This window comes from Letharia lupina (genome assembly GCF_014066315.1).
Source record: "Letharia lupina isolate WasteWater1 chromosome Unknown contig_6, whole genome shotgun sequence".
Lineage (NCBI taxonomy): Eukaryota > Fungi > Ascomycota > Lecanoromycetes > Lecanorales > Parmeliaceae > Letharia > Letharia lupina.
In genome coordinates, this window is record NW_023502975.1 from 1,759,307 (window position 1) to 1,781,413 (window position 22,107).

Consider the following 22,107-nt stretch of genomic DNA (forward strand, 5'->3'; position numbering starts at 1 on the left):
CTAAAGTGTCACCCCAATCCCCCCAAAAAAGGGGAAAAGGGCACACAATCTTCGCAACGGCTCTCCCATAGGAAATCCCGCTTTCCTCCCCCCCATTCCCCCCCCCCTCCAAACTCCGCCGCCCCCTAAAACCCCGAGAGGTCAAAGAAGAGAGACGAAGAGAGGGAGAGAGAGAGAGAGAGAGAGAAGATACGGGCTTCCTGCGTTTCTGATGCCAGATTGCGACCGCTTTCGCGGCGGGCCCTCACGGGCGGTACATACAAACACCGTCTTTACCCGGTCAAAGGCATAGTGTGTGTGTGTGTGTTGGTGGTGGTGGGGGTGAAGATTACTCCGAATTTCTCATTTGCATAAACCCCGGCCGCCCCTCCACTCCGTGTGAGGAAAGGAGGGGTGGATGCGCGGGGGGATAAGCCCTGGACGGGTTATCTTTGTGGGAGCAAAGAAACGCAGCGGTGGTGGTGAGAGTGCTTGGAGGAGGGAGAAAGGTGAGTCAGGGAGGGTTTTTGTGCGCGAAAAGAAAAAATTCGGGTGCTGCCGAGGATTCGCCGGCGCTTCTTTGGCGCGGCTTGGCGTTGAGACTCGAGACGGTTACCTTACTTATGCCCAGCTCAGTTAAGGGTCATCCGAGACTTCTTTATGTACGCATTCTAGGGTGAGCAGAGGTGATGCGACACCCTAAGTATTCTGATGATAGAATACCTCAGCTACGGTGCCAGTGTAGGGGTACAGTGTGCAGGATCTACTCCCTAGGCTCAGCCGGTTGCTGCTTAGACCCTGTCGCTCACCAGACGAGCCAGAGACCGATGACTGGCTTTGCCTGCCATCTCTTGCTCGTCCACCCCGAGCCCAATGTTTCAACATGACCTCTACACTTGTCAACCACGATCATGGTTCACGGGGTGGGGGATCGATTGCCTGCGTTGGCGAGAGCTTTGCACGGGCCTCGTCACACTTGAGAGTTTAGGGTCGTTGGTGATACGACTACTCCGCTAAGGAATTCTACCATCGCAGTTCGTCGGAGACAGGAGGTGGGAGAGTGAGTTGGATATCAGAACAATGGTTCCGAGGGTACGAAAAGGATTAGGGAGGGGAAACAGTGTGCATGATTTTGTGGTTTTGGCAGGGAAAGATAGCTCGGACAATCAAACAGCATGAGCGTAGGTAGATTCGAGAAAGCTTTTCCAATGAGATTACAGAGCAGTTGAAATGCTTTCGGAGTAAACCGTTCGCATCTGATAGCTGCTTTCCGTATCGTTGTCTCTTGCATTCACAAGTTTGCCTGCTCTAAACTATTCACCAAAGTAGTCTCTTAAAGGGAGTCTTACTTCGGTGGCCGCGGCCAAGGACAAGCCGGACACGCCGTATTTTTGATGGCTCGGGATGCTGCGAGAGGCGAGAACGGCGTGAGCGGTCTGGAGGGTAACTCTTTCGCTGTGGGATGTTGTTTACGTGACGAACGTCGGCTCGGATGATTTGAGATATCTGACTATTGTACATTGCACAAACCGAGATACGGGCGTACTTTTTACGCAAAGCGGGAACGGTCCATCGAAAAAATGAGAGCCAGGTAGTTTACCTTCTCTGCAGCCAATGGCTTCGCCCTAAAGGTGGAGCTCTTGCTGTGGCTGAAGCTAGAAACGTCGATTTCACTGCGTTAAAGCAATACGCAGAGGATACAAAGCAGAATGAAGATCAACTATATGTCACAAAGTTATAGGTCGTAGGCGGTTCAGAATTTACCCGTCATATATAAACATAAAACCCCATGCAACATTACCTCAGAAGTGCAAACGGTCATATTCCCTCAGCATCTCAGCGTCAGTCTCCGTCTCGGGGATATCTCGAGACTCGTGGTCGAGATCCACATAATGATAAATCCAAAACGACGCAAACACGAAAATCGGACCAGCGAAGGCTCCAGTCGCCAAGTAAACCACCGCGATCTGCATGATTGTCAGCAAAATGGCACCAACAATGCGTGAAAAGCTCACATCAGAAGCTGTGTTCCACTTATCTCCCCTTATAAGCGGCGTACAAACAAAGAGCGTCAACCCAGCCAGGAAGAAGCAGACGGAGTAGGACAAGAACATGGATGGGCACTGCCATATGAAGACCATTTTCCATCTTGGTCTCCATTCTCCGACCGAATCGCTGTCACATACAGCGTCTGTGCGCGACCCACGCGGTCGCACCTCGGTAAGTATCAGGGGCAGAAAGCGACGCACACCCGCTTTCTCCGAACATCCCCCATGTACTCGTGTTGGCGGTTTCCCTAGAAGCTGTAGCACTGCAACCTGTTGCGCCGCAAGCAATATGCCCAGGATTGAGAGGATCAGACTCGAATACCAAAATGCGGAGGCTAGCCAATATGCGTCGACAATAGCGCTCCAGGAGAAGGAGCCGATGGTGGCGGCAGCTAGAATGGCACTCTGAAGCAATGATAACGTGTCAACGGAAGAACTTTCTCTTTTCAGATTTCGAGACGGCGAACGCTCAGATGGATAAAGGTGACTTACACCAATGGAGATGAACTGCAATTCAGAGAGCTTGCGGGTCCGCCAGCGATCCAGATGATAGAGTACTTTATGCAATTTCCCAGGTGATGAGGTGTAAGCAGCAATGAGGATGATAGGTTGGTACGTATAGAATTGGAACATGCGATAATAAGGTAAAGTTCCGAGATTGACGAGGAATTTGAGGACCGCAAGGGGGAGATGCTGCAGCGGAAGACGGACTTGTTATTTTTATGCTCTGGTAATGATTTCGAGACATTGCCGAGGTTGGATAGCGTAACAAAGCAAAAGCGACGAAATGTCGTAGAAGGAGAAATGAGATCTGGGACCAAAAGGGATCCGTTCTGGTCCTTTTGCGTACCAAGATCTACCAATGCCTTGAAATTGAAGGAATTACCTTGAAACCTTGCCGTATCCTTTTCGCCCACGTCTTTGGCCAACGCCTCTCTGTCATCTTAACGCCACGCTTCAGAGACGTCAGCAACATCTCCGTCTCGATCATCCGTGTTCTACACGTGTGGCAAGATACCTCAATAAGTTTAACAAGGAGTCGAATTCATGACTGACCTCATTCCCAGTCTGGACAGTTGACTCCTTCAGTCGGTGACTTGTTTCGGTCATGAGGGTGGCAAGGCTGCGCAGGCAACTTTGCCTGCTGGGCGCATCGTCTGACAACTTTGGTCAGTATTGGGTTCCATTGACGCCCCGGACAGATGGTACAGAGGAGCAAGGCAATGTGGCTGGCACTGAGCTATCGGCGTGGACGTCGATTGGGAAGCTGGACATGTTCATTGATGACACGCTGGAGAGACGAGGCTGAGGAGTGAGGACGTCGATCCTGGTGCACACCCGCTAGCCTTGTTTGGAACCTTTTCAGCCTCGTCTGCGTGGTAACGGATGCGGAGATTCTGATTGGACGTGGTAATAATTTCCCCTCTTGCAAAGATGCAACTGCCCCGGTAAGGGTTAGGTAAGCGCCCTGCATCTTTGGTGTACTAGTACCAGGCCATGGAAAGTCGGTAATGCGAGGAAATGGGATCGCACCGTCTCTCTGCTCCCCAAACAGGTAGGCGATTTGACTATCATGGATATTGGATAGTGCTAAATTAGGCGCAGGTCACACGCACCTCCGCAAAATTATACCTTGTCGACCTTGTCAACTTGGGAACGATTGTGGTTTATCTTTCGAGAAAGCATTGCTTTCTCCTTGTTAGCTTGTTCGTGGCGTTGTAATCAAGACCAGCTCTTAGATTGATTTACAAAGGAACCAACTAAATGGAACGCCATTCGCGTACCGTAGATTTCTATTTCAGCGAGGCTGAAGAATTAAGGTATATTCATTATCAGTCATTTCATGCTGGCGTTCACCAACACTGAGGCTGGCCAGTGAGAAGCCCAACTCCCCGTAAACCCACGAACAGTAGCCTTTCCTGTTATACAGCGCTTCGAGGACATACATGATGCCAAGGCAGAACAAACCCAAAACCGTTGACCAAAAGCACCAGAAGATCTGGTCTTTGCAGATCCTTTGAGAGAAGACGCCTACCATACTGTACACACTTGCGACAATTATTCAGGGCTTAGGAGCAGCCTGATACCGCCAGTGTTTTCTGCATTGACTTACTTCATCCTTCAACTCATCGCCTTCGAAAAGGTGATTATCGCTGAGATGACTCATGAATTGGTGGCGATCGAAAAAGTCCCCGGGGTCGCAGCCTCTGACTCGACACTCAAAGTGCGAACCTGTGGCATATCGCTCCCATTTGCCGGTAGTCATGCGTTCTCTTCTACGGGCAACAAGAGCATCGGCGCACTCCTGGAGCTGCCGGATGCTATCACGCTTTGCCGCCCATTTAGCGAAAGCACTCTCCATGTCGGCGATGGTCTTTGCCCCATCGTCCTTCTTGTTGTACATCTTACGTTTCGGCTCCCACTCGTCAAGTTCGGTTTGTAGACCTCCTGGGTGGTTCAGTCGATAGTATGGAAATTCGTTATGATTGGCATGCTCGCGTTGCATTTCGTTGTGGATTATTTCAGGATCAGTTGCCGTATCAGCAAACTCTCTAGCTGAATCTGGGATTGTAGAGAAGAATGTTGCCTTCTTCGCATCTTCCTTCAGCTTGCGCGCCGTTCCTACGCTGACAACGATGCCAATGGAAGTGTATCCGTGGAGATCTTCGATTTCCTGCTTTCCTGTCCGTGTAGGGTTGTTAGCTTGACCAAAACCTCCGTCTGTGAATTCCGTAAATCCCCCACTTCGGGCATTTTCAATCTTCAATGGCTCGAAGTAAAACTTTGCCGCGGTGGCAGCTCGAGCTACTTGCCAGACCTCGAGTTGTTGAGCCTTCTCGTAATTGATATGAATTAGGCTTTTCTTTTGCTCTCGCCTTCTCTGTATTGCGTTGGTATTAGTAGAGATATCTGTGTTCGTTCGGCCTGAGCGCATGGTCGTTCTAGGAGTTGGTCCTCTAGAATGATCCGGCGAATCTTGTTTATCATGGTCGTAAGAGCGAATCAGATACAGCCTTGATGACCGCCCGTCCGCTTCGCTTTTCATAGTGGTGACACATCTATTCAAACATTAGCTTGCCATCACGCAGTGTCTTTGAATCCTTGACCTTCTTAGTGTACATTTGGTAGAGATGTACGGACAGCGAAATACAACATGACGTGGGAAAACATTCGTCCACGACGCTCCTCGCGTGTCCATACGACGTAGTAAGGTGCACGGGTGGAAACAACGGAAGGGATTCTTACGTAGCACATAAGCCTCGGCCGGATGGAAACGTGATCTTCCCGGTCTCACTAGGCCCTGGCTGTTCGTTACGCCTTATGGTAACATCTTTGAATACTTTCTCCAATCTCGCAGCTTTGTACTTTTGCCTAACGCCTAACCCAAATCGTAGCGTAGAGATCATACGAGGCTTCCCGAAGACTTCGTGCCCTAGCCTTCGGTATTCGAAGAGGCAGTCTGGAACAGTCATCCGAAATCGTCCTAACATGATTGCAATGAGTCTGCGGAGGTTTTAGCGAAATATATAGATGAGGAGTAGAGAAAGCCTACGCTCCGGTACTTGAGCCGCAGATGTAATCGAAATAATGACAAGGGAGATATCTTCGAGTGCGAGGCAGCTTGCGTAGTTTTACTTCCGGATCATAGGCCTCCTTGACCCGGTGTTCCTCCTCTTCTGTCAGAGGAGCTTGATAAACATTTTCAGGCCAATTCTCTGGATGAAAGCTGTGATAAATTCCCTCCTTCTCCTCTTCATCGCCTATGTAATCGATAAGCGTTTCAAGAGCCAAAAGGCTCCAATAGCCGCGAATACCACCCCCATCTATCAATCACAATAATCAGTTTGGATCTAGTCATGAAACGAAGTCTGAATAACCTAGGCTAAGAAGATTAAAAAGCAGCCACTCTGCATCGCCGGAACCTGCAGTGTTTCCATGCAAAGGGTGAGATTTGGTGGGAAGAGATTCCTCGGCGGATTCTTCCCTTTGCGCCTGAGCCTGAGTTTCGAACGCTTGGCCTGGGTGAGATTGCATTGCAGTATGAAGCAGGGAGAAAGTCAATGACTTTGAAAGCGGCAACTATATTCCAAACGCGTAGCTTGGCTTTAAGTACCTTCATTCTGCCCAGTAAGTCTGCAGAGCCGCAATGATGGCGGTCATTGCAGGGAGTTCATGCATGTGGCTTAAGCAGACTCTGTTGCATGAAGATAACAAGAAGGATCTGGGGCCAAATCTCCTGCGGTGTGGTGTCTGTGCTCATCAGACCTATCAGCCAGTGTGTTTGTATTTCCTAAGCCGAGGGACGCCCTTGGGCTTTAATGGCTAGAGCTGCTCTGTTCTTTCCCATTGGGCCTTCCGGCCATGTCCGGTTGAGTAAATTGGTATCTTAAGGTCTGACTCGAAACCGAAAAGTGATAAAGCACCTATCAGCCAATAGATGATTGGGGTTTGAGCTGATCTGCCGGCGCCGAGGCTGAGATGGAAAGCCATCGCTGGTCAGGTTGCACACAAAACGGTAAGCCCGATTATAGGACGCACAGAGCGATCTAGATCCCTGTGTGTTTCTACGCCTTCATAAAATGGCTGCCATACGGTTGATCCTGTCGAAACCGGGCGTCATTCGCTGACACGAAACGTATTTGAGGAGGAGAGCAACGTCAGGGCATTGGCCATCCTTAAAGAATCGCAACACGAAGGAGTCGCACATGGTGACATCGCGTGTCGCTCCACCACCCCACAAAGCTGGAACTACTGATTCTGCCTTGGGTCCGGGAAGTGTGGGGCGGAGAGTTTTCCATTGGACGGCTAACCGACAATGCAATGATGACCAGGAGCAAGTTTGAACAACCCAATTCTCAAACGTCTCAATCACCCTCTGCGCTGAGCCTCTACCTCGATGCATAAAGGCTAGCCGGTTCTCAAGTGACTGTTCCACTATGACTTCAACGTGTGACTCTCCCTCAGTGATGCCTTTCCACATAACTCTTTAATCAAGCACTGAGTTCTCGTTCTCATCTTAAGATTATTCAGGTTCGCTTTGCCTTTGTTACCCAGATTGTCATCTCGATCTTTTAATTCAATCCTCTTACTGTATGGATATCGGCCACGAGAGTACGGCCAAGGCTGCAACTGTGTCCGAGGATCAAGAACCTTTCAAGCATCAGCTCCTCAGAGAACGTGGACGTTCGAACAGCCCAGTGGTGGTCTACGATTGTGACCAGAAGACTGTGCAAGTACGGAGTAAGAAGAATGTTGGTCTGTAGCTCCATTCGACCATTGATTGGTTCGCAAATTGACGTCAATGAATTCCAGAATCGGAAGACAACTATCAAAAAGTTAAACTTCCCGCAAGGAGCAAACAGGTCACACTTTTCGTCGACGAAGAAACACAATCGAAGCTGACGACTCGGAGCACGGGGCGTGATGGTCAGAGCAATGTTTTGCTTGCGCAACTGTACCTCGATCGTTTGGGCCCCTATGGCCAGATCTTCCGCTTCTTAGGTCTGCTATCGACTCTGTATGTGATGAATGCAGGACCGTTAAGTGAGACATCATCTCAGACTATTGTTTGAAAGTGCGGGACGGCAAGGGTGGGTTTCTTTGTAGCTGTGCGGGCAGGCTGGTTCGTGACCTGCAGCCTTAGTTATGTACATCTTGTAATCAGTTGGAGGATGAAACGTTGTATGCCAAGTCGCAAGAATGTCGAGTTATGATGCCTTGGTATCGGCGTATACAACATCATTAGGTTGAGGAGTTGAGGGAAGTTACAATGGAAAGAGTGGGAATTTACACTTTGACAATCGAAAGAACTACCACAGCCGTAGGAGTGGGCATCGGATATGGAATTCAAAAGCGAAAGAAGCAGTCGTAATTGAAAGAGAAAGAGATTTTTAGCCTGAATGCTGGTCCTCGACTCCTCTTCCAGGCGAACTGATGCAGACGAACCTTGGATGCGCTAAAAATCCTTAGCTTGGCTCCCCACAGCGCTAAAATACCATAGGTAGGTACGGTAAGGAAGGTACTAGTACTTGTAACCTGATGAGGCCTTGAGGGCCTCTCCGCAGTGCATGAGCTCTAGTGGATCTCATGTCTGTTAAGACACGATACAGAGTGCGGTAAGCGTCAACGGTCTCATTTATAGGATGGAAAACAATAAATCACTTCATTATCCCACTATTCCGTTGTACATAATTGGCTGACCTACTTCTTGCTAGGCACCAGTGTTCGACGCCCAACTTTTCGAGTTGATCAGATTTCAAAGCCACGTGGGGTTCTATCTGCTTGCACTATGCCTCTGTCTTAGATTTCGGGGAGAAACTTTGTACTTACCGAGAATTTCTTCATAGGTACAAGTCGCCACGACGTCAACGAAGACTCAGTCTACAACTAATCCTAGCTTTATCAAAGTAGGTAGAGTAGAGACTGAGCAGACGCCAACGGCTGTAACCAGACCGTGAAAAGGGGAGTTCGACTCTTACATGCAGCTATCAGAGAATGTCGCAGTCACAGTGGTAGAGACTCCTTGAATGTTGATCACATGAGCACGAAGTCCCAAGTGTATCGTCCATGGAGCAGCTGTTCAGACTGTTTCTGCCCATCGATTGTCAACTTCTCTTGGCTTGTCAACTATGAGTGCACAAAATCTGAAAGATGCTGGTACACAGCGGCTCATCGGCTATCAGACTCTGCCAGTTGGCAGTCCTAACATATTATCTTCGAAGAGTTCTGATTCCACAAAATGCGCAGGAAGGAGCCATTCTTCATGGTCTTCGAGGACATTCAACATGGTTCCTTAGTCTCGGCCTCTGATTGGGTACCTGAGACTCTCACATTGCCTTTGTAAGCAAGCGATTTATATACAAGGGGCATCCAAGTCTATGTTATGCCGAGCCATGAAGCTCAAACGGTATCCTGTTATGAAGACTTCTAAAGCGCCGCGCTAGCAACGAGCAGATGCAGAAGCCAAATGGCAAAATGGCTCGCCATGATGAGCAAGCCAGTCATTATACAATGTATCGGAAGTGTATATCTCGTTCGATTCTAAGATTTCACCAAAGACCATCGCGGTCAGGCATGATGCACATTGGTAACCCCTTTGCTTTCGCGCCACGGGTAGAGAGAATGCCGAACCGCAGAAATACCTCGGAGCATGTTACGAAGATCGAGAGGACAATGAGGACGATGATAATCCATGTTAGGCCTGTCACAGTATTTGTTAGCTCATGTCTTAGTCTTTACCATGCTAGTTATTACAGTTCGGGAGAGACTTACGGGACATCTTGTTGTCCGCAATGGAATCTGACAGGATCTCAGCAAGGTCTAGAAAGACCCTGCAGCGTTCGTTAAGGACCTGAATCCGAGGCTTGATCTCGAGATATTCGCGGACGGCATAGTAGAGAGGGTGAAGGGTTGGTTCACTGTCCCAGAAGAAGTTGGGGACGTCAAGCATATTCGAGGACAAGTTGACATCCACACGACTCTTGAACAGCGCGCCTAATATCTTAACGACTTCCTCCCTTTTCATACCCAGCTTTCCAGTCAAAGCTAATCGCTTTGGTACATGCTGAGCTTCGATCATCTGATTTGCCATCCTCTGCTCGAAGAAACTTAGCTTTGTACTTTGAGCGATAGCATGAGACATTGCAAGCTTGATCATATGGTCTCCGCTCCTTAAGGTTATCATGTCATTGAAGACCCTCGGCCTGGGCGTTTCTGGCGAGTACTCGAAGTGGAATTCCTCTGTCTCGAAGTCCTCTTCTCTTTGGGCGCCATTGACCAAGGAAATTCCCGTTTCGGACTCTGAGAACGTGAGATCCGCCAAGATGTCTTTCTCCTGCCGTTCGGTGAAGTTCCAGAACACTACCACTCCGTAAGAAAAGACGAACATCTCGGCAAATTTCAGCGCGTTGGTTGCTACCCTAGATGGACTCGTTGAGCGTGCTGGAGCTTCGTGTTCTCCGGGCCCATTGGGTCTGTACCCATTCGTGAGGTGGTCATCTTCCAATCTTTTGGGACTCTCTTCGCCCTCAGTACCTCGTACCCCGAAGCTTTCACCTCCATCTTCCTCAAAGTAGCCTTCCCCGTAATCCCGTAACTCGCTCCTCTCAATCTCCTCATCTAGGACTGCTTTCCCACCTGGACTCTTCAGCACCGGACTGCTTCTGATCCTGTAGCCTCCGCTGCCTGGCAGTATTGGAAGGTGATACACAACGTAAAGGCAGTCATCGTAGAGCTTCGTCCTTGCTGAGTGTTTCTCCTTCAGAAAGCTTGCGGTTCCTCTCAACTTGTAGGCCTGTGCGGTACAGTACGCCGTGACCCTTGCCAATTTCTCTGCTCTCCTGGCCTTCGGTAATCTTTCGGCGTAGCTCTTTCCCTTCTTGCCTCCCGTTCTCCTTAAAGCCTCTTCGTCATCCTTCGTAGGTAGCGCCTCATTATCCTCATCGTAATCTGCCTTCTCCTCTATCTCTGCTTCCTCTGTCGCAGTCTCCGGTAGGAGCACCAATTTCTCGCTAACTTTAGTACTTCGTGCAGGCATCAGTTGAGGCACTAGCCGACCTGCGAGTTTGGGATCTGCGGGCCTGCCAGAGCCCGTGCGGAGGGCGCGGGGTCGAATACTTGGTGGTTGTCGTTGTTGCATGGAGGGGATGTCGGAGGCATACTGGAGGACACTGTCGACGGTTACGAAGCGGGAATTCTGTCGCATGAGCATTTGGGCAGGGCGATTTTGAGGATTGTGCTGTTCGCGGGAGTCTGTGACCTGTAGGAGGCGAGTTGTGAGCAAAGGGAGCAAAGGGAACAAAGGGAGCTCCAATAATACAGGTGCTTGGCTACACATAGTTGGGCAGAGACTCACTAGAACTGATGGACCTCGCTTTGTGGCTGCTTGAGACATTGGAGGCATATTAAAGCAGTCAATGATCAGTCGAATCCACTGTCAAGAACGAGACTTTCGATATAAGTCACAAAGAGCTGGTATTTATGAGGTCTTTTCCGAGAGAAGCTTAGCTTGCACCAAATACTTCCTCCGCTGATTGACCTACGACCACCAAAGACTTAGGGACACACAGGCTTACGGTCAAAACTTCATCTCATAGATCCTGAGACGAGTATCACGGTAATAGCGTAATTCCATTTGCGGTGTTACATAAGATGTTGATGCCATTGGCATGCATATAGATACGAGTACAGCCATCAATGAGAGGGCTTCCTCCAACATATTACGGACGCAGCAGAGCGATATCTCAGCTTCATTTGAGGCGGCCGATAGGGAGAAACACCAAATTAGACTATGCTTGCTTGCACTCAAGAGGACACCATCCTTATTTTCTGTATATTTAGGATTAGATTCACGTAAGAAATGATACATTCGACGAAAATGAGAACTCGGGGGAGGCGTCTGATGCTCAGCACTTCCGGAAGAAGCATGACATCCGGCTCAAGCCCAGGCATACTCACCAGAAACCGACAACAGAGAATTGTAGTCCCAATGTGGCAGGCAACAGTCCATCCGCTCAAAGTCAAGTCTGCGCTCTCTCTTCGCCAGCCTCTCTTTCTTTCGACTCTCAAAATGTCCCGTCAGTAGAAGTTTCTGGTGTTCTTTCTCATTTTGATGAGGCTAACTGTTTTCTCTCAATGCTCGGCTGCTATGTAGTGGAATAAGACGAATGTGTTGCGCGCTCCACCTCGCGAAAACGCACTGACTGACAAGACTTCATCTCAATCACAAACTTTCGCACCAGCCGCCTTCTTGCTCTGCTGCCTCTAGTGTAGCACCTGCAGCAATGTGATCATTGTAGGCGGTATAGACCTGGCTTCATTCGTATCGTTTGAGAAGCGCCTCGAACCGCTTCTTGAACAAATTGGTGATAGTGGATTGGGCCGTCTTTTCATCCTTAGCTTGTCGTTCCGGCTCGATGACGTTACTCTAAGTATAGTGGTCAGCGAAATAATGGAGCAGCATATTTCAGAGCAATAAACAGCTGAGAGTAATTACCTAACTCCCTGGTATTGTTCTTCGAGAGCAAGCTGGATAGCCTCTAATGCCTGCTCCCTCTATTCTTCCTCCGGCAGCTAGTTTTTGCGCCGTTCCTCGATTCTTGCTCTGTTCTCTTCCTCTTCAAGGATCTCCGCTACAGGCAATCTAGAATCAACTCGAGTTCCACAGATTTATCTCTTGCGTTAGAAGTTTACCGGAGAGTCCTTGCCAATATCTCTCTGCCAAAGTGCGCTCACGCACCAGCTATCCCATCAGGAAATTTTGCGTCAACTGTAAGGTAGAAGACAAAACGGTCAGGGTACAGACACGGTCACAGTGAGTTAACAGGGCTTATATGTTTTTATGTTAGTCAAACCTCTTATGGAAAGAGATCGTTGAATAGGATCTTGTGAGACAGCGGCCAGAAGGAAAGTCGCGATGGATGCATGTGGGGAAAAGTGAGGGTCTCGACGGCGTTAAAACAAAGCTGTTATGGTTTGTCAAATAATCTAGTTGAGCGTCCTTTACTCGAAACGCTCTGCTTCACCAACTTCGCTCTCCTCTTCACCTTCGCCCTCTTCAGGTATAAAGGGTACAAAGCGAAAGTCCACAAAGCTGAAGCCTCCACCTTCTACCTCAATCATGAATTGCAGGCTCAGCACTCCCTGTTCGTCATTTCTGATACTAACCTTAGATGCGATGGCCATGGCTCTACTCGCACCTTTGATGAGCGAGTATTTGTATGTATTCACTGTCCTTCTCGGTACCTGGAATGTCTCAAGCAGCTGGGGATCTTTGCTGAACTCAACAGTTGCCGAGCCCAGTGGCCCGCTAGATGAAAGTGTAAAGTACGGCGCCGTAGGAGAAGAGACAATAGTCAGCCGTGTAGGAGATGTAGACGAGAGCTCGTTAATAGCATCGTGCAGCCAGCTTGCCCGCATTATGATTTTCTGTGCTATGGCGTCTTTCTGTAACGGGATCTCCTCCTGAAATTCGGGTTCGTATGTGACTAAGTTGCACGTTGTTGTCACTCCAGTTTCTTCCAAGATGATGCATAGAGGCTCGCCTGCAGCAGCATAGCTTAAGCGGCAAATACCGTTCATACCCAGGATGCGGTTGTCGAAAGCTCCGGTTGGTCCACCGCGTGAAGAGAAGCCGTTGATGCCATTGTAATTTGAGTCACGGTTGGACCAGCGATCCTTGCTTTCGTTGATGCCGAGTATTTGAAGGGTTTCGAGAAGAGATGATAGAGATATTTGAAAGGGAGCTGGCTCAAAATCTTCAGTGTCTTCGTGGGCGGGAGGAGAGTACGTATATGCCGTAAATAGTGCTTTGTCAAGGAAGGCGATACCTAGGGCCCAAGTTAGCAACCCTGGCAGAGACAAATACCGCATTGACAGACCTTGCATTACTTGGGACTCTTCCGTTGTGAAGCGTAACCCTTCCTTTGTAATCTGAACATGACTTTTGGAGACGAAATTGATGCAGCGAAGAAGCTGAAAGAGCTGTCGGGCAGAACCTGAGACTGCAGTAAAGAGTGGTGCTGCATTGTCTGCATTGTCATTTGCAGAGGCCATGCTGCCTTTTCTTTCCGAAGCAAACACGCAGGAACTTGTAGAGATTGGCAGAAACGGAGGACCGTCAAGAGATCGATAATGAAGTAGTGTGGGTATCAAATCATAGTATTGTACAAAGCCGACATAGCTTCCTCAGATGTGGATTAACTGGGAGTTTCTTCTCAGACGTAAACGCCGACTGCACAGATCATGAACACCGAGCCAAAACTGCCAGACGGTCAGATGCGTCCTTTGTTGTATGTCCCAGCAAACTTACCCAAAAGCCAACGATGCAGGCACACCGAGAAATGGAATGTTCTTGAATGAACGATCTTCTAAGGTTTTAATCCTGTTCTCAACATTCTGCACGGCTTCACTTACTCAGTCCGAATAGGCCAGTCAGAACGAAGGCTTCGCAAATCAGCAAGTGCTTGAAATAAATTGAGGGAGTCACCCACCTATGAGCAAGAGAGTAAAGCCAACTAAGAGCTGCCTTTCTTTGGGAACGAGAGGATAAAACGGGCTGCTAGCTGCTCCCTCCCACACCTCATTCAACGACATTGAAAACCGCGAGCCTCCGGTCAGCTAAGAATCGGGAGTGTATCCGGCACAATGGTGCGCAAGTGAGTGCTTCTGCAATCAAGAGAATCGTGAAGGATGGCTTTGCTGATGTTCTCCTAAGGACAACTTTACCTTCCACTGCTTCTGGTCGAGCAAGCGTGCCAAGGCGCACTAGTCCCAGGACCAGTCCGCGCCCTTATCTCCGACGGCAACGTCTTCTCTGCTGACTGGAATAGGAACACCATGCAAGATGGCGCCAATGATACTAGAGCGTGCGTAATCTGTCTGGGGAGTAAGCTACAGACTGACATGTATTCAGACACCAAGCGCAAAGCAAGCGATCAGTTGGGAAGTGAAAGCCCAAGCAAGCGTGTCAAGAACTCCCATTCCGAGACTATCACACCAGAAGCCGAGGGGAAACCAAGAGTTGTCCCTTTTCCAGAGAAGGTCTGTATGATTAGTTCTATCTTATTGGAATCGAGAGGATCTGACCAACAGCAACAGCCCGCCGTCGCGGAGGAGCGCAATGGCGAGATCGAGTTCCGGGTTGTCAACAACGATAATAGCAGGGAAAGTCTCATCATTTTGACCGGTCTGAAATGCATCTTCCAAAAGCAGCTACCCAAGATGCCAAAGGACTACATAGCTCGACTAGTCTACGACCGTACCCATCTCTCCATAGCTATTGTCAAGAAACCGCTCGAAGTTGTTGGGTATACTCGGACATTTCCGGTTCCATTGTCGTCGCTGACTCTGTCCAGAGGCATTACATATCGACCATTTAACGCCCGCGAGTTCGCCGAAATAGTCTTCTGCGCCATTTCTTCGGATCAGCAGGTCAAGGGCTACGGCGCGCATCTCATGTCCCACCTGAAAGACTATGTCAAGGCCACCTCACCCATCAAACACTTCCTTACATACGCGGACAACTACGCAATAGGCTATTTCAAGAAGCAGGGCTTCACCAAAGAAATTACCCTCGAGAAACCGATCTGGATGGGATACATCAAAGATTACGAAGGCGGCACCATAATGCAATGCACTATGGTCCCGCGTATTCGCTACCTCGAAGTTGGTCGAATGCTACTGAAGCAGAAAGAAGCAGTCGCTGCCAAAATCCGTGCGTTTTCGAAAAGCCATATAGTTCACTCCCCGCCAAAGGAATGGAAGAATGGCCCCTGCAAGATCGATCCTATGTCTATTCCGGCGATCAAAGCTTCTGGCTGGTCGCCTGACATGGATGAGCTCGCTCGCCAGCCACGCCACGGACCAAACTACAATCAACTATTGCATTTGCTCAATGATATGCAGAACCATGGCTCCTCTTGGCCCTTCTCGCAGCCTGTCAACAGAGATGAGGTCGCGGATTACTACGATGTAATCAAGGAGCCTATGGATTTGAGCACGATGGAACAGAAGCACGAGAAGGACTTATACCCAACGCCAGAAGATTTTATCAAGGACGCGAAGCTCATCTTCGACAATTGTCGGAAGTACAACAACGAGACGACACCATACGCGAAAAGCGCGAATAAGCTGGAGAAATTTATGTGGAGCCAGATCAAGCTGGTACCGGAATGGTCGGTCAGTATCCCCTCGCGATCCGCTGATGTGAAGAACAAGCTGACTGTTCTGAAGCATTTGGCCGAGTAACACGATTCTATGCACTTCTGGACAGGCGTTTGGGGAGTGGAATTGATGGTTACGAGATACCCAGGGATTGGAAGAAAAGGCAGGACGCCCACAAGCAGACATTTTAACGGCAAATGGAAGGCGTTGCCTCGAGCCTCTGGAGACATTTTGGGTTTTATCGTCTCTACAGTTGTTCTCCAGTTATGATACTTTCATGCGCAATCATCGTTTCGGCTTCTAGGTCGGTAGTAACGAGTTGTAGCAATTAGTCTCTCACAGTATTCTGACGGTGAAACGATCCTGCTTATCCTCTCACTCAAGCTTTCGCTAGGATGGATCCGTGAGAGCAGATTAGTCCAAGAACCAAAGTGTCAGGCGAATCTTATAAACGTCCATCTAGTCCTTGACACCGGCGAATTCTCGTGCTGGCTATGATAGCTAAGGCAGTCTCAATTACCACCACCTAATCTTCTACCTAGCCCGCCTAAGAAGTTGCCTCCACCTCTCTTTGCCCTTAATTTTCGTCCGCTTTCGTCAATATCCATCTCATCCGCTTCCTCTCCGCCTCCTCTCTTCCCAAGCTTGCCTTTCCCATCCTCATTCTCACCCATCTTTTTTGCCACAGCCTTCTCATGCTCCGTTTCTCGCTTTCTCTGTTGTTGAGCCTTCCTCCTGATCTCCCGAACCTGTCCTTCAATCTCGCCCAAGACGCTCACGCAACGAGTATCCCAATCCTCCAGCACAGAAACCATGCGGGGGACGGAGCCAGGTCTCAGATCTCGTAAAGGGGCGACGGACGAGACATCAACACGTTGGGACAGGGTGTCGAGTTTTGCTGTAAGCAGTCCGGCGTAAATAGAACTTATAACGAGGTCTTCCAGGGCGCGAGTGGTGGAAAGGGAGAGCTCCGAGAGCAGGTGCGCGTATGTGAGGGTGGTGGGGGACGTAGGGAGGGACAGTAAAGTGAGCTGGCGGAGCTTCTGTTCTTGTACATTTGAGAGCTTTGGGAGATTTGTTGTTTCTGGATCAAAAGAATTGGCGTATGAGCGCTGCGCAAGAGTGGTTTTGGACTGACCTGTGTAATCAGACCACGTTCCCCAGGCAAAGATGTGCAAGAGGGTGAGGTAAGGTGCATATTCCTTTGATGCTGTCTGTAGAGCCTGGATATTTGGTGTCTGAAGAAGCTCGGCGAAGACGAAGGTGTTTGGTGCGGATGTAGCTTGGGTAACAAGGTCGGCAGCTGCTCGTGGTGAGTTTGCGGATTTGGAGAGGAGGATGTAGGGTTCAAGGGCATTTAAAGCCTTCTGCTGTGTTTGGTCCATAGTTGATAGTCTTCGAAAGAGTAGAATTGAAGATCACATTGACTATGGATGTGTACTTTGGTGGTGACAGGCGAGATACAAGAGACAGGCACGCAGCTCACAATGAATGCCTGTCTCTACCTTACCTTACTTGTAGGGCTGCACGGCTGGTGTTTAGCGATGTGACCAAAAGCCTTGCAGTAATTACACTTTTAGTAATTACCCGTGTAATTACTGCAAAGCAATTAGTCTAACGGTCACGCTAGTAGGGCACTAGTAGGTACTTATAATTTAGCCTGGAATCTATCTATTAAGAGGTATCATTTTCGTGTAATCTAGTTCTACTAAGGGTACTCTTACGAGTTAAGAAATAAGGCTATATAGATTCGAGGTATGTGTAGAAGCTATAAGAGCTATGGGAGCTTTTAATAACGCGTTTATCTCGTAGTTAGGCTTTATATTATCGTTATTAATTAATATATTTATAGGCTCCGATATAGGTAGATACTCCTTCTCTATATCTAGCTCTATATCCTTATTTAAAATTAGTTATAATTCTTCTATAGATGTAATATCTTACTTTTTATTTATAAATTCTTTAGTTTCCGCTCTCGTAGTATACTTATAATAAAGGACTCGAGTATTAATATAGATAAATTAAAGCTTATTTATTTATTTAGAAAGAGTATAATTGCGGAGCTTATTATAAAGGAGGTTTTAAATAAAAAAGGTTTATTTTAAGGCTATTAAATTAGCTAGAGTTCTAAAGAGTCTTAAGATTAAAATAGCGAGTCTTAGTGCTATGATTAATATACGAGATTAGAATAAATTAGAATTATTTTTATCTTTTTAGTATAGTGCGTTAGCTGTAAATATATCTTAACGATATTTAAATTTATAAAAAGCTTTATAAATAGACGCTTACTAAGTATTAGTATTAGAAATATAAATATTAAGAAAGTTAAGTACGTAATTTTATTTTTTATTAATTAATCTCTTTTTAATATAGATTAAATCTATATAAAATATCGCAAAATGAATTAATAGTATTTATTTCTTAAATTAAGTTTAAAAGATAGTCGATAGCTATATAGGGCTCTTATTACCTTTATTTTTATAGGGCTTAAAGATCTAGTTTATATTAGAAGTCTAATAAAAGAAAGAGTAATTTTATAGACGTCGAAGATGAGATTTAATAATTTTTTATCTCTTTAAAATATATTCTAAATATATATCTTCTAATTAGTATATATAAAAGAATAAGATAGAGCTAAATTAGAAAATCTTAAATTTATATATATAGTCAATTATAAATTCGAGGTTATTACGTCTTTTAACTAAATCGACTAAATTATCGCGAGTAAATAAATTAGCGTCCGTAATTATTAAAATCTCGCCCTCTCGCGCCTCTCTTATTAAAAAAATAGACGTATATTATTAATATATAGAATAACTTTTTTATTTTCTATTAAAATTTTATGATTTTCTTTTTTAATTTTAAAGCGCCGTTTATACTTTTCGAATTTTTAAGAATTTTGAAATTAAGTCTTATAATTATTAAAGTGTAAGGAATTTAAATATCGCTTATTAAAGTTCGCTCGACAGTCGAATAGCTCTAATTAGATATATATTATTTAATTTTAGAATAACTTTTTTATTTTCTATTAAAATTTTGAGATTTTTTTTTTAAATTATAGAACGAAATATAGGCTTTTAGAAAAAAAAAATTATTAAATTTAGTTCTATAATTATTAAAGTGTAAAGAATTTAAATATCGCTTATTAAAGTTCGTTTATTAAAGATTACTTATCTACTTACTCGATAGCTCTAATTAAAAAAATGATTATAAATTTAATTTATAGGCCTTTACTCGTTTTAATATAACTTATTATTTATATATAAGTAAAGATTTATAAATTAAATTTATAATTATTTTTTTAATTAGGGCTATTGAGTAAGTAGATAAGCGATCTTTAATAAACGAACTTTAATAAGCGATATTTAAATTTCTTACACTTTAATAATTATAGAATTAAATTTAATAATTCGTTTTTTTTCTAAAAGCCTATATTTCGTTCTATAATTTAAAAAAAAAATCTTAAAATTTTAGTAGAAAATAAAAAAGTTATTTTAAAATTAAATAATATATATCTAATTAAGGCTATTCGACTATCAAGCGAACTTTAATAAGCGATATTTAAATTTCTTACACTTTAATAATTATAAGACTTAATTTTAAAATTCTTAAAAATTCGAAAAGTATAAACGGCGCTTTAAAATTAAAAAAGAAAATCTTAAAATTTTAATAGAAAATAAAAAAGTTATTCTATATATTAATAATATATATTTATTTTTTTAATAAGAAAGATATAAAAGGGCGAGATTTTAATAGTTGCGAATGCTAATTTATTTATTTATAATAACTTAGTCGATCTAGTTAAAAGACGTAATAATCTCGAATTTATAATTAACTATATATATAAATTTAAGATTTTCTAATTTAATTCTATTTTATTCTTTTATATATATTAATAACGCTAAAGATCTCTTTTAAATTCTTTAGCTATATTTAAAAGAGAGGATCTTTTAGTAGCTTATTAATATTTTAAGCGCTTATTATTTTATCTTTATAATCGTCTAATATATAGTAATAAAGAGCTACTTTACTATATAGAAGAGAGATAATTAAGCGATAATAAGTATTTTATTATATAATATATAAGAGTATAAGAGCGTAAATGCGTCTATCTTTCTTAATTATATAGTTATAAAGTACTATTAATATTTTATTAATCTTTTAGAAATATATTATAATTAATTAGACGTTTTTAAAGATCGTTTCGAATTATAATAGCTTCGAAATATAATATATTAATAGCTAAATATTATAACTATTATATAAAATAAATAAATAATACTCTTAATTAGATATTTTTTATAACTCGATTTATATAATACGTATTTTAGTCTTCGTATCTATAGTAAGTAAATTAATATATAAAATATAATTATTTATCTAGAACTTTACTCTTTTATATATATGCTAGGCTAATTTTAGCTATTATAATATAAGACTAATATATCTAGAGACTTTAGATATAGAGATTCTAGCTTAGTCTATATCGAAAGATTCGTTATATAATTATAATTAATATTAAAAGAGTCGTTAATAACGAAGTTTAATTAATTGCTTTCGTTAAGATATTATATTATAAGCTTCTATTATGATAGCATAAGATCCTTAGAAATCTTTCTAAGAAAGACGTTTCTTAGGTGGTAAAAAGATGACTCTTCTTCTATGAGATCTGGTTATCTAAATATATCTAATATATTAAGCTATACTAAGCTATATTACTAGCTTTTATTTACTAAGTATAATTTATAATATATATTAATAGAAAGAAAGAAAGATAGCGTTCTCGCTATAAGTAAAGAAACTTAAAGTTATATAAAGATACTTATTTCTTTAAATAAGTTAAGTAAGGATTTCGAGCTAAGAAAGTTGTTTCTTTAGATAAAGTATAAAGTTCCTTTCTTCTTATAGTAAGATTCTACTTTTATAGAAGAAATCTATTTCCTATAAGAATAGTCTTTCTTAAAAGACGTTTTATTAAGTAAGAAATTATATATTATAATAGATAGTAGAAGGATTTAATAGCGAGGCCGGCGATAATATAAATAAAGATGAATCTGCGGGAATTATCTTTTAAGAACGCCTTAGCTTTTTAGCTATAGTAGCTTGATTTCCGACAGCGTTAGCTTTAGAGAATTTCTATATTCGTATAGTAAACTACTTCTTTTCTCGACGATTTCTTATGAAATTAATAGAAATTCGGGCGTCGTATTCTACTATAAGATTCTTTACTTTCGAGAGAATATATAGTGAATACTAAGCATTATACTCTTTATCACTATTCTTTTAATATATTAGATACTTAATATTCCTTTTAATTTCTCATCTATTACTTAATTTCTTAATTTTAAATAGTAAAAATCTAATAATAAGATCTAAATCTATTTACTCTCCTTCTTCCTTCACTAACTATAACGAATATAATTTTTTATAATAAGAATCTTTAGCTTAATTTAATATAGGCTTTAATTAGACTATAGATATCACAGAATAAATATATATAATACCCGAAAGATCTAGTCGATAGATAAGATTTTCGACTTTTTTTAATATCTTAAATAGTTTAACTCTCTAATTAAAAAGCTTAGAATTAACGTTAGAAATAGAGTAATTATAATATAGTCTTAAATGAACTAATAACCCCTTATAAAGATTAATAGCTTTATAATTACTATTATAGCGAGTTTTTATTATAGCATTAATGAAAGTAATAGTATTATCTATCTTCTCGCGTTTAATAAGATATAGTTAATTGAGATTCTTTAGTGATAAGTCTATAAGTAGCCTTAGAGTATCTCTTATTCGAAATTTATAAATAATTTTATTTAGTATAAATCTTATTAATATAATTAAGTTATTAAGATATATTTAAAAAAATGAAAATACGCTTAATTAGTTATTTATACTAATAGTAAGATAAAATCGTAGAGTAATCTCGATAATCTAATTTATTCTTTTTAATTATTTATCTATTTAAAAGTAATAAGTAGTTAAAGTTATTATAGTAGTTTTAAGCTTTTCAAAAATAGTTTTTTAGAAGATACTTATAAACTTAGTATTACGATCGCTAATTACGATAATAGAAATATCTTAATTATAAGATATTAGAGTAATAAGTAAAGTATTTATCTAATTAGCTATAATCTATTTATTAAATTCTAATATAAGAAGTTTTCTCTTAGAGAACTTGTATATTACGATAAGAAGTATATTTTTATCTTTCTAGAAAGAAAGCGCGACGATAAAATCTATTACTATAATATAAAATGAAATCGATAATATAGAAATTGAATTAAGCTCGCTATAAGTGAGATATTATTTAATTTAATTAAGTTAATACTTCGAATAGTACTTTAAATAGATTTAAAGATACTTCGATAAATCTTTAATATAGATTAATAGCGAGATTCTAGCGTAAGTA

General features: G+C 43.1%; 7 protein-coding genes across 7 annotated transcripts; 2 read left to right on the forward strand and 5 right to left on the reverse strand.

The window, feature by feature from the left end:
• Window positions 1-1,781: 1,781 nt before the first annotated feature.
• Window positions 1,782-3,137, reverse strand: HO133_009299 (uncharacterized protein; the record flags this gene model as incomplete). The annotated part of the gene is made up of 5 exons (XM_037300160.1): window positions 1,782-1,946; window positions 1,995-2,432; window positions 2,520-2,720; window positions 2,914-2,982; window positions 3,084-3,137. The coding sequence occupies 5 exons, from the start codon at window positions 3,135-3,137 to the stop codon at window positions 1,782-1,784; spliced, it is 927 nt and encodes a 308-aa protein (XP_037154986.1).
• A 952-nt stretch (window positions 3,138-4,089) lies between these two features.
• HO133_009300 (uncharacterized protein) lies at window positions 4,090-5,965 on the reverse strand (the record flags this gene model as incomplete). Its single annotated transcript, XM_037300161.1, has 4 exons — window positions 4,090-5,086; window positions 5,274-5,531; window positions 5,581-5,851; window positions 5,935-5,965. 4 exons carry the CDS (start codon window positions 5,963-5,965, stop codon window positions 4,090-4,092), a joined length of 1,557 nt encoding a protein of 518 aa, XP_037154987.1.
• Window positions 5,966-7,120: 1,155 nt separating this feature from the next.
• Window positions 7,121-7,600, forward strand: HO133_009301 (uncharacterized protein; the record flags this gene model as incomplete). Its single annotated transcript, XM_037300162.1, has 2 exons — window positions 7,121-7,283; window positions 7,341-7,600. 2 exons carry the CDS (start codon window positions 7,121-7,123, stop codon window positions 7,598-7,600), a joined length of 423 nt encoding a protein of 140 aa, XP_037154988.1.
• Window positions 7,601-9,076: 1,476 nt separating this feature from the next.
• HO133_009302 (uncharacterized protein) lies at window positions 9,077-10,920 on the reverse strand (the record flags this gene model as incomplete). Its single annotated transcript, XM_037300163.1, has 3 exons — window positions 9,077-9,228; window positions 9,300-10,785; window positions 10,882-10,920. The coding sequence occupies 3 exons, from the start codon at window positions 10,918-10,920 to the stop codon at window positions 9,077-9,079; spliced, it is 1,677 nt and encodes a 558-aa protein (XP_037154989.1).
• Window positions 10,921-12,527: 1,607 nt separating this feature from the next.
• HO133_009303 (uncharacterized protein) lies at window positions 12,528-13,580 on the reverse strand (the record flags this gene model as incomplete). The annotated part of the gene is made up of 2 exons (XM_037300164.1): window positions 12,528-13,354; window positions 13,406-13,580. 2 exons carry the CDS (start codon window positions 13,578-13,580, stop codon window positions 12,528-12,530), a joined length of 1,002 nt encoding a protein of 333 aa, XP_037154990.1.
• A 790-nt stretch (window positions 13,581-14,370) lies between these two features.
• HO133_009304 (uncharacterized protein) lies at window positions 14,371-15,773 on the forward strand (the record flags this gene model as incomplete). The annotated part of the gene is made up of 5 exons (XM_037300165.1): window positions 14,371-14,392; window positions 14,440-14,567; window positions 14,625-14,833; window positions 14,882-15,704; window positions 15,759-15,773. 5 exons carry the CDS (start codon window positions 14,371-14,373, stop codon window positions 15,771-15,773), a joined length of 1,197 nt encoding a protein of 398 aa, XP_037154991.1.
• Window positions 15,774-16,201: 428 nt separating this feature from the next.
• HO133_009305 (uncharacterized protein) lies at window positions 16,202-17,074 on the reverse strand (the record flags this gene model as incomplete). Its single annotated transcript, XM_037300166.1, has 2 exons — window positions 16,202-16,773; window positions 16,828-17,074. The coding sequence occupies 2 exons, from the start codon at window positions 17,072-17,074 to the stop codon at window positions 16,202-16,204; spliced, it is 819 nt and encodes a 272-aa protein (XP_037154992.1).
• Window positions 17,075-22,107: the final 5,033 nt, after the last annotated feature.